The following is a 15,479-nucleotide window of genomic DNA, read 5'->3' on the forward strand; positions in this document are numbered from 1 at the left end:
TGTGAGGGGTCATTTGCATGTGATGCTTTCGTTATACAGGAGTATGGGTGCAGGAAGAAAGAAGTGCGCACTGGTGTGTGAAAATAGCACATGTCTGTTTAGATACCTGGGCAGAAGCTGGGGCTAACGGAGAACAAGGGAAGTGGGTTTGAGAGCAATCTCCACAACTGCTGCTTCTACACTGCTTTACCACACCCAGTTGGTCCCTTACCTTTCCCGCCCTGAGCTGGCCATAGTGATCCATGCGATGGTCACCTCCAGGCTTGACTACTGCAATTCTTGACTACTACCTACGGGACCGCCTCTCCTGGTATGCCCCACGGAGGTCTATATATAGCAACACCCTAGAGGTCCCGGGCCCTAAGGAAGTTAGATTAGCCTCAACCAGAGCCAGGGCCTTCTCAACACTGGCTCCGGCCTGGTGGAACGCTCTGTCTCATGAGACCAGGGCCCTGAAGGATCTGATCTCTTTCTGCAGGGCCTGTAAGACAGTTGTTCCACCTGGTCTTTGGTTTGGAATCTGTAATGGTTATATGGGGTTGCTCGTGCGTAAGTTGCCGCCACTCCTGGCTAGGTGGCCTGGTTAAACCTTTCCTGGCTGGACAGCCCCTCACTTCGTGGCTGTTCAGTCGCTGGCAGAATCCAACAGTGTGCGTTTCTTCAACCTTTTCCAACATAAAAGTTGTTTGACGCCCAGTCTCCTCCTACTCTCCCTGCACGGAAGTCTTCTGCGCAGGGAGGGCGTGGGTAGCGGAGGACCTGTGCTTTCCCCGCTGGTGTCCAGTGAAGAGTCTCTGAGCCTGCTCTCTGCTTCCCCCATTGGCCCCCCTCCATCCCTGGTGTTGCGCTGATTTTCTTCCCCAACAGGAGACCTGCCTCTCTCCCTACTTGGCCCCTCTCCAGCATCGTCGTGGAGCCTCACCTCCTCCTCTCGTTCCGATGGCAGTTCCCTGACAGAATCAGTTTGATTCCCTCCCCTCTTTGTTTTTCCTTTCTCCTCCTATGAAGAGATTGCACCCTAATGTTTTAATGTTGTATCTTAATCTTTTAAATTGCATTTTAATCAACTTGTTTTTATTATTGGTTGTTAGCCGCCCTGAGCCCAGCCACAGCTTCCAAACATCTGGTCAGCGTGTCCAGGATCGAGTCGGTATGGCTATCCATCAGCAGATAGAGCTGAGTGTCATCAGCATATTGGTGACAACCCAGCCCAAAGCTCCGGACAATCTGGGCAAGGGGGTGCATAAAGATGTTAAAAAGGGCGAGGATTGCGCCCTGTGGCACTCCACACACCAAGGAGTGGCGTGACGACATCTCCATCATCAGTTACATTGCGGATTGTAGCAAGCCATAGTTCATTACGTCTGAACTAGCAAACTATGGATTGTGCTCGCCCTATGAAGCAGGATTAAATCCTGGTGTATAACCCAGGCTTGCGAGACAAGAACAAACCATCATTTGCAGGTTCGTATATAAAATGAAACTATGGTCGGCAAATCAAGAGGTGAATAGTTGAGAAGCGCATATGAGGGGAAGAGGCTCAGTCACATGTGGAAAAAATTAACCTACATGACATGTTGAAAATCCTACAAGCAAAATACTTCAAGGAGGAATCGTTAAGACCGTCCTACCTTTTCCAACAGTCCTTTTACCACCTCATTTGTTAGTGTTTCATATGTCGAAGGACACTCCTCAATCACGAGTCTGGGTTGTCTCTGTCCTCTAGATGCTTGATGCTTTTGGCTGGAGGTAGAAAGAAAGCAGCCTTTGTTACAGTCTGATGTATCTTGTACAAAATGCCAGCACGCACAACTTCCTTCGTTCCAAAATATTATGAATTCAGTCTTGGCAACTCTTTTGTTTGGCTAATGCTCCACGGAGGCCTGATTACAAAGTCGCCCAAATGTGTTACTTGGAACGCAACTGAATTACCTTTTGAGACCAAGTATTTCTGGCCTGGCTCTACGTTTCTCTTATCTATTTGGGAGAAAGGCAGGATATAAATACATTCAACAATAATAGAAACACTTATTTACCACGGTACATACCTCAGTTTGAGACGCAGTAGTACGACTCGATAAATGTGACTTGCTGGAAATTGTCTTCTTCGTCCAATTGACAGCAAAACAGGGTGAATAGCTCCTACCACATATCCTTTCGTATAATATTCCTCCACCTTTTTTGCAATTTCCAGCACAGAGCTGATCTTGATCGCCTCTGGATTTGAGGAAGCTAAAGGGATTTCAATTACACAAACATTTCAGTGACTTCCAACGGCACTGGACAGAAACAGTAGCTTATATATATATTCTGTATATAAAATTTAAGCTGCAATGTGGGGTTTCGCTGTAGGTATCTGCTAATAGGAAAAATTAAAACAACTTGGCTGTTCTGCTTATGGCTCTATATCACACCACTGACTCAGAGAAGCTGGAAGGATTAGTGGTTACAACAACAGGTGCAGGGAGGAAGCTATAAAAATTAAAATAGTAGCTATTATGGCTACAGTACAGATCGAGGGCTGGAATGTAGTCTATACTAAAAACCTTTATTTAAGAAACGCAAACTCTATACATCAAGATAGCTATATTATCTGACCTATATAAACCACACACATTTGTAGGTAGGTATTTACCTGGCACAATTTATTTTGATTTTGCTACTCGTGGGCAGGGCTAAGGAGTCGGATAAGGAACCAAGGCCTTGTCCCCTACAAATCCTACTTAACCTGTCCCATGGCTTTTTAGATTTCATCAGGCATTGTTCACATGTTGTCGAACCTATTTTTGCATCAATGGGAGCTAGCAACCTGTATCTATTAAAAGTAAATAAGATGGAAAAAGCTGAGATTTTCAGCAGGTGGAATTCCTGCTCAATATTAGATTCTGCACCATAGAGCTGTCGGTTGCTCTGAACCATAATTCCAATGGGAAGTCAATGGAAATCGCAAAATTAGATGAGCTCGGATGCCAGCATTTTTCCATCGGTTTGCTCACATTCGTTTTGGGGTCTGAACTGATTCTGTACAGTTATATTCTAAGCTTCTTTTCAGGACAGAGTCTTTTCAAGGTGGCTCACAGAATGTAGAAAACAAAATAATGTTGAATCCTAGGAACACAGATATAAAACAACAGATTACAGATATCAACATTTTAAGGCAAACCACTGTTAGGCTAACTCCGTTATGCTAGAAGTAACTTTCTCCCCCAGGGATGGACAAAAGGCCAACAAAAATAAAATAAAATAAAAAATGAAATGAAAACTTTGTACTTAAATGACATGCAGAGTCTATAAATTAATTTTCAGTCAGCTTGATGACAGTATTTAGGTAGGAACCAGACCTAAAGAAATATGTGTATGCCAGTTGTACCAATCAATGTTCAACTATTCCCGAAAGGGTAATCTATAAATACATTTTAAAATACGTAAATACATTTCCAGTTTACGCATTAAAATATGCAGTACAGGACAATGCAGGCCTGTACCCAACTGTAGCCATAAAATGGTACAATGTAATTAGTCCCTTTAGACATTCACCAGTTAATATGTGGATGCTCTTAAATAAAATATTCACACATAAATGGCATTATATTATAGCTGTATCATGTGGCTGAAGCTTGTTGGGAATGTTCATGTAAGATAGATGAATTATTCCAAACATTAAGTGTCTGGTTTTTTGGTTTTGTACAGTGTTCACATGTAGGTGTCCTATTTAGATGGCATTGTTTGTTACACACACACACACACACACACACACACACAAACACACACGTCAATCCTAGCTGCACAAGGTGACCTATAGCCAGCTCCAAAATTTTGCTAAGATAGCAAACGAAAACATAAGATTAAGTGTTCTAAAGACTACACAAGAACATTAGAAGCAGTAATTGTACCATGGAACTGCTGAGATGTAGCTCTTGCCTCTGAGCTGCAGACAGACACATCATTACGAACTTTTAGGCTTAGGATGACATCCATAATTAGGTGATTATGGTTGCAATAATACTTGCCTGAACATGAGCCTTAAAAAGGTAAAGATAAAGGACCCCTGACAGTTAAGTCCAGTCGCGAACGACTCTGGGGTTGCGGCGCTCATCTCGCTTTACAGGCCGAGGGAGCCCACGTTTGTCTGCAGACAGTTTTTCCAGGTCATGTGGCCAGCATGACTAAGCTGCTTCTGGCGAACCAGAGCAGCGCACGGAAACGCTGTTTACCTTCCCTATTTATCTACTTGCTCCTTGATGTGCTTTTGAACTGCTAGGTTGGCAGGAGCTGGGACTGAGCAACGGGAGTTTACCCCGTCGACGGGATTTGAACTGCCGACCTTCCGATCAGCAAGCCCTAGGCTCAGTGGTTTAGACCACAGCGCCACCCGCGTCCCTTTGAATGTGAGCCTTACATTTGAGTAAATATGCATCACTGTTTCAGACTGCAAGTAAAAGGGGTCTTGTGTCTTTGCTGAAATCCTAATGAGATTACTTTGGTACCTCAGGTTAAGTACTTAATTCGTTCCGGAGGTCCGTACTTAACCTGAAACTGTTCTTAACCACTTTAGCTAATGGGGCCTCCTGCTGCTGCCGCGCCACCGGAGCATGATTTCTGTTCTCATCCTGAAGCAAAATTCTTAACCCGAGGTACTATTTCTGGGTTAGGGGAGTCTGTAACCTGAAGTGTATGTAACCTGAAGCGTATGTAGCCCAAGGTACCACTGTACAGAAAACTAGCTGAGTGCATCTAAACATTCAGATCGTGTTCATTGAAGGGTTTGCGAATTTAACAACAGGGAAGTATTTAAGCACAATATTGCTGACAGATTAGATTCAGAGTTGCTGCAGCGGGAACTCCGCTCACAGCGCTGCTTGTGGAAAATGGGTTTCGACAGATCTCTCCTTCTCCCTGAAAATCTGCTCCAGAGGGTCAAGGGGGGGACGGGACTCCAGGACAGTGTGAGAGGTGGTGGAGAGGAAGGATGAATTTGTGAAAATTGCTTCCAGGGTTGGCACCAGTTCTGGGGGGATCTGGGCATGATGTCCTCCGACACACACACACACACACACACACACACACACACCATCCATGATGCTGGCAAGATCCTCCTTAATAAGCTCGCCAGGTGGTGCACAGGAGTCCCAGATTTCTGTAAACAGGAAGGACTCCTGTTTGCAGAAGAGTCCGCAATTCAGCGGAGGCTCCTGTTGCAATGGCGGGGGTAGGGCAGAGGCAATCTGGCTCAGAGGGAACAGCTGATGTGTTGGGGGAAATATTGGGTTCCAGAACAGCTGCGAGGGATGACTGGTCACCGACATCTTTATTTCCTTGAAGCAGAACACTGCCCAAGGCTGCAACCATCTATGCCCAGAAGCATTCTGGGAAAAAGAAAATGGTGGGTTGTCCTGGTAGGGAAAAAGTAGAAGGAAGATGCCAGCAACTGTTGTCAGCCCCAGTGGGTTCTTTGGGGCTTAACATTTGCCCCCCACTAGGCCAGTTGCTGACTCTGGGCCTGTTTACCCCCCCCCCATTCCTCCAGAAGTAGTCTCTGCTGGATCACAACCCTTTCCACGAATACAGTCTTTCCATTTGCAAAACAGAAATTCTGGCTCGAACCCTGATTTTTTTGGTATATGTCCTGGAACATTGCAGTGAGGTAAAGATACCTCCCCCCCTCCTTGCGTTCAGTTGCTAAAACATGTGTTTTAATGAAAAATAATTGTTTTTCACAAGAAATAACCACCATCAGACTACTTTCAGGAACGTCAAAGCTATGCAACTCAAAATGCTATGTACTATGTAGCAAAACAAAAACTGCAAACAAAATCTAGAATGCATTAAATCAATTGCCAATTTAAATTTATAGACCAGTATATCGCTTATGTATTAGGTAATCCAGCATGAGACTCAAAAATATGTTGTCGTTGTTGCTACTGTTTCTCCACACAAAGAATTTTTGCTTCACCCAAAGAGAAATGAATGAATTGTATACGGAATGAAAAGCCAAAAATGCAGGTAATGGACTAAAATGTGTCCTGCACAACAATCTTCATGAAGTTTATACTTGTAATCTACATTAATATATTCTGGCTACTGCAACCACAAGAACTGCTGTATAGCCACGGAAAAGCTACACCAAAACGTTTCAGCAAAAATTATGAGTCCCTGAAGCAACTACTGTACAGCTGAATAGAACTGCCTGTTTTTAATGGGAAGCTGTCTGGGGTCGGCTGTTTATGTTTTCAACTTTCTGGGACAGGGAGTCGGTTAGAAACAAGAAAAACACTACAAAAGAGGGAAGAAGACCCACACTGCCTGCCTTTTAACTGCACAACATTCAGTGTTCCTTCCATGCCTGAGCTACAAAAACAAAACAGAACACGAAACAAAGAATAGGAAGCTAAAAGGTATTTTCCACTGTAGAAGTGCTCTTAAGTAGTGCTTACTGTCAAGTTTAACAGAACTGCCGATACTGACAGAAACTGGCTTTCAGCTATGCACAGATTTGGAAAAAGACCTTTTTTTCTGAACAGAGGCACCAACGCGCTAATTGTTACGTGCATACACATTTTTTCTGGCATTCATACGCACAGTTTAACACATTTCTAAACCATTAGCCTAATGATTAACAGTGACTGGTGTTGAAAGATTCTTACGAATTAGTTTCCCCATATCTAATCCAAAGAAATAAAATAAGGAAAACTTTTGCCCATTTAAGCCTTTGGCACAGAGCACTGCTGAAACAAGATACCTACCTTCCAAAGTAAAATCAAGCAATATGTACTCATAAGCAGAGTCCGTCTTTGTTTCCACTTGCGGTCTCTTTAGCGTTGAAAATATTTTTCCAGGGCTACTATCATCTGGGTCTTCTAGTTTTCTGAGTCCGCACCCCATGGTCGCAGCCGCAGGGAGCAGGAAGGTGCAAAGAGGGTGGAGGTAGAAATGGAGAATGCCACAAAATCCGTTTCCCTCTGACTGGAGAAAAAAAGAGAGAGGAAGCAATCTCAAAGTTTTAGATGCTGTTTACTGCTAGCCACAACACCAAAGAAAAAAGAATATTCAAGTCCCAAGTTAGAAACAGGAGGAATTTTCCAGCCATAGTTACATCCAGGCGTATAACCCTTTATGCTTTCAGGCGACGAAGTCCTCCTGGGCAAGAGTGTTACTGCTCTTGCAGGAACATACAAAGTGTTACAAACTTAGCAGAGATTTTCCATGCCACGTCAATTTACAGTCAGCCCCCGCTAGAAGTGTTCTGTTGCAGAGGGCACCAATGAGTGCTTTGTCTGTCCCTCTTGGCTGGCTGATAATGATGTGAGAAAACAACCGAAATAAAAAGTTGCTGCAAAACTTCAGCGTGATTCCCTTGCAGTCAGAAGGTCTGTTTTGCTGCAGTAGCAAAGAAAAGGGAACAAAAAACAGCAAGTTAGTCAGATAATGGGACCAGAGAGCCTCAACATGGTTTGAGACAAAATCGTTTCCAGAAAGGAAGTCAACTTCAAGAGGAAATTGCTTCTGGCATCTCAAAGGGGAGCAAAGCAAATGAAAAGCAGTTCAGAACTCTTGTTTTAAATGTGAGTTTGGATCTGACTTCCTTTGCACAGGACAGCTGGGGGGAAAATGCACACAATAGCAAAATACTCTCTTGGCTAGAGAGCAGTACAAATTGTATTTGGAGTAATTGACTTAGTAAGTTAAAAAAGATTTAAAAAGCACCTTCTCTGCTTTTGATAGGTCCCATTTAGAAACAGTATGAAATGTACATCATAGCAAGCCCAGAGGAGGGATTTGATTCACATTATACAAGAAAGAGCTCTATGGCAATCTTTCTGTTAAACTAACAGTTAATTCTTAAAACTTCTGTTTTAGGGGCTTTTTGCAAACAAAGAGCAAAGGAGTGGATTTTCAACTAGTTGCTTATACAGTAGTACCTTGGGTTACATACGCTTCAGGTTACAGACTCTGCTAACCCAGAAATAATACCTTGGGTTAAGAACTTTGCTTCAGGATGAGAACAGAAATCGTGCGGCGTGGCAGCAGCGGGAGGCCCCATTAGCTAAAGTGGTGCTTCAGGTTAAGAACAGTTTCAGGTTAAGAACGGACCTCCGGAACAAATTAAGTACGTAACCAGAGGTACCACTGTATTTGTTTTCATTTCTTCAGGGCTTGCAGCCTAGCTAAGCCACAATCTTATCAACTGCATTGTTCAAAGGCGTCTTAAGCCCCCTGCAAGTTGGCAGCTAGCATTAGAGATTTCGGCATTGCAGGGGGTTGTACCAGATGACCCTCAAGGTACTTTCCAACTCTACAATTCTGATTATATGATCCCAGCGCTTACAAGTAAATGTGTTGCTTCAACTTTGACCCGTCTATGAATGATTTCTTTATACAGCTTATTTAAGTTTCCTTGAGAGTAAGACAACACATTTATAGTTATAGGTATAAATAATAAAATTATTATTAAATTATTAGTATTAGGTAAAAGACCCTGATGTTTGGAAAGATTGAGGGCACAAGAAGAAGGGGACAGAGGATGAGATGGTTGGACAGTGTTCTCGAAGCTACCAGCATGAGTTTGACCAAACTGCGGGAGGCAGTGGAAGACAGGAGGGCCTGGCATGCTCTGGTCCATGGGGTCACGAAGAGTCGGACACAGTGGCGTAGCGTGGGAGGTGCAGGGGGGCCGGCCGCACCGGCCGCAACATCTGGGGGTTAGGGTTAGGGGGCGCAAATCCACGGGTTAGGGGGTGCAAATTACTTGCCTTGCCCCGGGTGCTGACAACCCACGCTACGCCACTGGTCGGACACGACCAAGCAACTAAACAATAATTAGTTAACACTGCAGAGATAGAGAAAGGCACTGGGGGCAGCTGTATAAGAACAAACAGCCCAAATTTCCCATAGAAGCTCAACATCAAAAAAACTAAGATCATGGCCACTGGGCCCATCACCTCCTGGCAAATAGAAGGGGAAGAAATGGAGGCAGTGAGAGATTTTACTTTCTTGGGTTCCATGATCACTGCAGATGGTGACAGCAGTCATGAAATTAAGACGCCTGCTTCTTGGGAGAAAAACAATGACAAACCTAGACAGCATCTTAAAAAGCAGAGATATCACCTTGCCGACAAAGGTCCGTATAGTTAAAGCTATGGTTTTCCCAGTAGTGATGTATGGAAGTGAGAGCTGGACCATAAAGAAGGCTGATTGCTGAAGAATTGATGCTTTTGAATTGTGGTGCTAGAGGAGACTCTTGAGAGTCCCATGGACTGCAAGAAGATCAAACCTATCCATTCTGAAGGAAATGAGCCCTGAGTGCTCACTGAAAGGACAGATCCTGAAGCTGAGGCTCTAAGACTTCGGCCACCTCATGAGAAGGTTCCCTGGAAAAGACCCTGATGCTGGGAAAGATAGAGGCTGCAAGAAGGGGACGACAGAGGACGAGATGGTTGGACTGTGTTCTCGAAGCTACCAGCATGAGTTTGACCAAACTGCGGGAGGCAGTGGAAGACAGGAGTGCCTGGTGTGCTATGGTCCATGGGGTCACAAAGAGTTGGACACGACTAAAATGCTTAACTAGTCATACAGGGGTTATTTTTAGTTCCTGGTCTTCATGTCAAATTGAGATTTTAAAAATCTCATTTTGCACCATCAGTTTATCATTCTGTACCAGGCTCATTGGAGCAGTGGAAATAAGCACAATGAATAGGCATTTGTGGGCTGAAACAGGCCACTTAATTTTGGTTTTACAGCAGATAGGCAGGGTTGGCATGGCAGTAGGGCAAAGATCTGGCCTGCATTCCATCAACCCTTGCCGCTGGGATGTTTCTTGCTGCCGGTCGGCTGGAACGCACCCATGGGAGATTTACAGCATTAAACGCCACCATGGCAAACAGGAGTGGAAGGGTTTGAGGAAGCTACCAGAGTCTACCTGGAGGCCCAAATAAATGAACTTACCTGAAAGCCCTTAAGCTTTTTTGTGGGCAGCGAGGACCTACCTCTTAAGTCGTCATATAGCCACTGGACTGCCACCAGCAGGTCCTGGCAGCCTCTGGATTCATCACCGCCCACAAACAAACAAAATTGTCCAGGCAGTGGGTGACCTGTTGGGTGTCCCACCATGGGACACACTGCCCTCTCAAGGAACGTGCTGAAGGTTTCAAAGGCTGCACATACAACAGATGGGTGGGTTACAGCATTAAAACAATTCAAAATGTCCCATGTTTGTTGATGAACCAATGCCCTCAAATATAAAAAGGTAAAGGGACCCCTGACCATTAGGTCCAGTCTTGGCCGATTCTGGGGTTGCGACGCTCATCTCGCTTTATTGGCCGAGGGAGCCAGCGTACAGCTTCCGGGGCATGTGGCCAGCATGACTAAGCCGCTTCTGGCGAACCAGAGCAGCGCATGGAAACGCCATTTACCTTCCCGCCGGAGCGGTACTTATTTATCTACTTGCACTTTGGCGTGCTTTCGAACTGCTAGGTTGGCAGGAGCAGGGACCAAGCAACAGGAGCTCACCCCGTTGCAGGGATTTGAACCACCGACCTTCTGATCGGCATGTCCTAGGCTCTGTGGTTTAACCCACAGCGCCACCCACGTCCCTGCCCTCAAATATAAAGCAAAGCAAATTTAAGTTCTTCCATTGTACCTGAGGAGCCAAAATGCTGTCTAGATATTGCATTTTGCCATTATTGCACCTTGCCTACAACACCTCACTTGCTAGTGGAAGGCTCCTTGGAGTCAGGATAACTACTAGAGTCACTGGGAACACCGGATGAGGATTCTTATAGGCTGAGTACCTTTCCTATGTATCGCTGGGGACCGAGGACCTCCTGTGCACAACTGCCTCAACTTCTCACGTAGCTGGGTCAGAAACAAATTAAAGGCATGCATTCAATAGCACAACTGGAGCTGGTGAGGGGCACCTGAACTTATATTGCATTCCATTAATTTTTTCCATAGAATACAAGCGGAGCTGAGAGCCATTTGACATTTCAGGAAAGGGACAAAATTATTTGAGGAGTTTCTCAGCTAGGTTTAAAGGCTTACTCTTGGAAATTCTGTTCAAGATTAAACGGGGGGGGGGGGGAGAGGATATTTTAAGGATCTATGTTTTGTGGTTAATTTCATTTTACATCCTATTACTACAGCAGCAGCAACTAAGATCAAACAGCAACACATTGCCCAGTTTATTGTTTATAACAATAGCTGCTCAATACACAGGTAGAGTTAATGTGGCCATGTGGTCCGAAACACCAGAAGGGGAGCAGTGACCCCTCCCTGTCCTCCCTCTAGGATACCCCTGAATTGGAATAATTAAGATCTAAACTATTCCATGACCCGACACCTTCAAAATAGTTCTATCCAGGATTCTGTTTCTTGATGATCAGGTATTATATGAAACCCCCCTTAACTCGCTTTTATTTTGCTGACACTATTGTTTTCTAAAAAATGAATCTGCATTACCAATAGTAGATAAAGAATGCTTTATTTAGATGAAACTTTTGTTACAAAGCCATTGGCTTTTTAAAAATGGTACAAGCTACAGGAACCAATATTGTTACTGTATATCATACATTCATGGCAGAATCCAGTCCAGTGTGGGCCTAGTACCCCTGCACAAATAGTTCATAGAGACATGCTTTCTCCATTGTGTGTGTAGAGGTTGTGCAAAAGGCATTAGGTTGAATGGAAAGTCCATACATAGGCCTACAACGCCGCTTCCTTGCCTCATGCTTGTTTGCGATGTGTGTAAATCAAGGCTCTACTGAGCCTAACAGAATCCTTCAGTGTGACTGGATTATACCCATAGCTTAAACAAAAAATGAGTAGCGAACAAATTTGTAAAACTTTGAAGTACTATAAAATTATTGATAAAACATCTTTCTGTACATTTATCTTAACTTACTTAAGGTTGCAGGAACTATAGTAAATGCATAAGGAGCCATGTTGGTACCCTGTTAATTTAGCTAGAATTGTATGACAATGCAAAAACATTCTACTTATGATCAGCATTTTTATGAACTACTCCTTATTACCATGGCAAAAGTAAACTCTTATATTTCTTTGAAAATATGTTAAAGAATACCCCACGATACATCCTGCTTTCAAGTGCCATTTTACAGCTGTGTTTTGTTATCACACCAAAAGCTCCGAACGACACTGTCCAATAATGAAGCCCAAAACAAAATAATACTCTTCTGCTATACCTTGTAGCAATGTTCAAAATCAGAGCTCCACAGTAATATGGAATTACCGTGTATTAAAAAAATCTAGTGTCTTAGTATATTTGTATATGTATCTCTTCAAATATCTTGCTTGTGACATTTACATTTCTTAAAAAGCTGGTGCAGTATGAGCGTCCCAAAACTACCATTTTACCCTAACATTTACACTAACACATATTACAATAAACTTACATTGTAAAACTATACTAAAATACAGGTAGAAAGTCTGTATGCAAAGCCATGTGTTCTGTTACTTTTGTCTATCATTAGTAGAATGCAGTTTGTTGAGTAGTTTATTTTGTTACATGGATTATAGAGTATGTTAAAAAGCATAAAGAAATAGCAAAGTGATATGTCAAATGACAATGTGATGATTAAAGTGAATTTTCCCCAGTTCACTAGCACAAATAACAATTTGGTGTTCACATTTTTCGAACATTTCAAAACAGTCATAGGAAAAGTCCTGTATTAATTAACATTATGGTAGTTCTTCACCTATTTCTTAAAATACGTTTGGAGTTATGATCGTAAACATTACTTAAATAATTCATTCAATCTCTAAATCTATGGCAAATATGATTCTCTCATGTATCCCAGATAAAAGTTTTAAAATCAGGATTGCAACACAGAGCAGTGTTGTTAATGTTTGCTTGCTAACCCTCAATATATAAATGAGGTGAATTAGTAAGTACACTAGACTCAGGAGCTATTTTTTCTATGGAGAAACATAATAAGGGGGAAGGAATATATTAGATTCAACCAGCCTTCAAGATAATATGGTTGACCAGGTATTAGCCCAAATTCTATAATGTAATGTTGCATTAAAAAAAAAATCCATGCATTTCAAAAGGTTTGATAACAGCCCACAAATACAAAGAGTAGAAGACAGCTTTCTTACTTCTGTTATAACCCCTTAGAAATAGGTATGAGGGAGGGACCTGTTTATGCATTAGACATTTCTTTCTATTACTGTATTTCTGTGTATTGAGTTACTCTTGGCCAAACAGGGATAAAAAAAATCTAATCCTGATGTTTATATTGCTCTCTTAAATGAATTAACTAAAATGGAAAGCCTTGGGTATTATTTAACCTGATATAAATATCAATAACTCCATAACGCAAGCAGTAAGAACAAAGGATTTCAAGTATGAATGACATTGTTTTCTAAATTGCAGTTCTAAATGCCAGACATTCTTTGGACATCTCAATTTTGAAATATTTTCAGAAAACTATGCTTTTTTTAGTCTAATACACTGAGTAAAAATGGGAACCCAAGCAAAAGATTCAAAACTGATCCTGATTGCTTGGATGAAATAAGCTATATACAATGGTTTCATGATATACTTAGAAATAATGCCATAGTAACAGAACACATGGCCTTTTCTTGGCTACTTTTATATTGTTTACAAGGATATATACAACTGAGCAAATCCTTTCACAGTTATAAAGCAGTTTCAATAGATGTGAACACATTTATACAGATATATTTTAAAACCTCTGCAAATATAAAAACAGTAACATTAAACAGATAACCCCCAACCATTCAAGTTCTTTATACTTGACATAAAAACTACTTAAATCTGATAGTTGCTGGGTTATCACAAACATTTTTACAAAAGGTATAAATTATTTTTGCATATGATCTTTTTATGTTCTATAAAGGTGCAAACCTATTTAAAGACTCAAGAGTGAACATGTTACTAGAAAAATAATATTTTTTTAGTAAAAGTCTGAATTTATCCTAACTCCAGCCATGTGTAATGGTAGGTACACTGTGGGTGAAGCAGGTAATAAGGTTGTATTTAAATGTTTATTTATTTCCAGTTTGCTGTTAAGACAGTATCAGTAGTTCTTAAAAGATTTATTTAAATGCTACCTTGCTGATGTAGTATCACTGACTCTATGAAATCCTTACCTGACTTTTTTTAAAAAAAATAAAACAATTGGACTTCACCTTTGATAAAAAGGCTTCAATTCTAATTGAATACAGCAGGCATATTTATTCTGCCAGAATAAGTATAAATTGAGAGATTACAACAAAAAGCTTGTAAAACAAAAGCAGGGAATAAACAATTCTAATCCTTGTGGAGAAGAGGATAATTGTATTCCTCCTCAGGACATGATACAGGCAGTGATTCATTTTGATCCTGCACAGGGAGAAGACAAAGGCTTAATGAAAGTTTTCAAATACTGTAATAGATTGTTATTAATGCAAAGCTTGTATTTTTGCACATCCAAAATAGTATCAAAAATGTGTGTAGTATTTTATATCCTTCAGAACAGTATCAGTCACAAAAATCAGAAAAAATTATTTGGACATAAGCAGATGTAACTATTTTTGATTTTTATAAACTAAAAAAAAAGATTGATTTTATTTCAGTTGCAATATGTAAAACAGTATTTGCACCAAATTATTTTTTAAAAAAACCAAAAATATGCTTAAATACAAATGTTAAATAAAATATTTGGATTCCAACATAGCATGCGTTTTCCACCAAGCAAAAATGTTTTTTAATATTGTACTTAGTCATTCTTGTAACCTATCAGATGAAAATGAATTTTAAGTTTGGTTTGCAAAACAAATATGCTAGTTTTAAATGGCATAATAAACAGCACATGTATAGCCTGAATATTTCTCAATTACAAGTCTGTCACCATATAAGAATACCAATTGATAAAGGTAACCATGATTTTATCCTGCAATTTATGTTTACTAAGAGTAAACGATTTATGTTTACAAGTGCAAGGTCTTTAAACACCTTACAAAAAAGCAAGGACATTTTGACTTAGCAGTATTCAATATACATTAGGAGCTACAAAATCACACACCTTCATATTAGCTATTAAGTATAACTATGGTGCTATTTAACAGTGTCTGTAGAGGAAGAAGTAGTGAGCACTGTGTCATCTGATCTGTAATCTTTTCTAGGATGAAAGTGAGGACTTCGTGCGTAACGAGGCTTTAAACTCATAGAAGAAGGATGAGAAAAATTTCTTCTTACAGAATGTATCCTGGCTTCCTATAAAGAGGAAAAAACTACATTTCAAAATAGCAGTTTATTACAATACATTTTAAGCAGGTATATGACAGTTCTGCTAAATATATAAACAAAGTCTGCAAAGGAAGGAATTAATTTACAACACAAAATGACCACATGTGACCTAAACTGGGATCTTTGGATAAAGAGTGGTACACAAATCTATTTAATTAAAACAGTAACAGCAACAACAAGACTATATAAAACTATTTCCCACCCGACTTAA

The 15,479-nt window shown here is 41.1% G+C and overlaps 2 protein-coding genes across 21 annotated transcripts in view; both read right to left on the reverse strand.

The window, feature by feature from the left end:
- RFTN2 (raftlin family member 2) overlaps window positions 1-15,235 on the reverse strand; it is a 56,236-nt gene extending 41,001 nt beyond the window's left edge. The window contains exons 1-5 of one of the 4 annotated variants that reach the window (XM_083710390.1): window positions 15,045-15,169; window positions 9,943-10,151; window positions 6,744-6,959; window positions 2,049-2,232; window positions 1,632-1,743 (exon numbers count right to left, since the gene is read on the reverse strand). In XM_083710390.1, coding sequence (XP_083566516.1) covers window positions 1,632-1,743; window positions 2,049-2,232; window positions 6,744-6,882 — 435 coding nt within the window. In that variant the 5' untranslated portion in view covers window positions 6,883-6,959; window positions 9,943-10,151; window positions 15,045-15,169. Of the gene's footprint in view, window positions 1-1,631; window positions 1,744-2,048; window positions 2,233-6,743; window positions 7,449-9,942; window positions 10,152-15,044 lie in introns of those variants that run through there. The other 3 variants (XM_083710389.1, XM_083710388.1, XM_083710391.1) reach the window with 3 other exon arrangements.
- Window positions 11,464-15,479, reverse strand: part of BOLL (boule homolog, RNA binding protein) — a 34,577-nt gene continuing 30,561 nt past the window's right edge. For 11 of the 17 annotated variants that reach the window (XR_014558209.1, XR_014558210.1, XR_014558212.1 and 8 more), the window contains one exon: window positions 11,464-15,235. Coding sequence is in view for 7 of the 17 variants with exons in the window: in XM_083713890.1 (XP_083570016.1) it covers window positions 15,077-15,235 (159 nt within the window). In the remaining 10 variants the exon portion in view is untranslated. The remainder of the gene's footprint in view (window positions 15,236-15,479) is intronic. The other 6 variants (XR_014558207.1, XR_014558208.1, XR_014558211.1 and 3 more) reach the window with 1 other exon arrangement.

This window comes from Podarcis gaigeae, assembly GCF_964106915.1.
Source record: "Podarcis gaigeae genome assembly, chromosome: 1".
Taxonomy (NCBI): Eukaryota; Metazoa; Chordata; class Lepidosauria; order Squamata; family Lacertidae; genus Podarcis; species Podarcis gaigeae.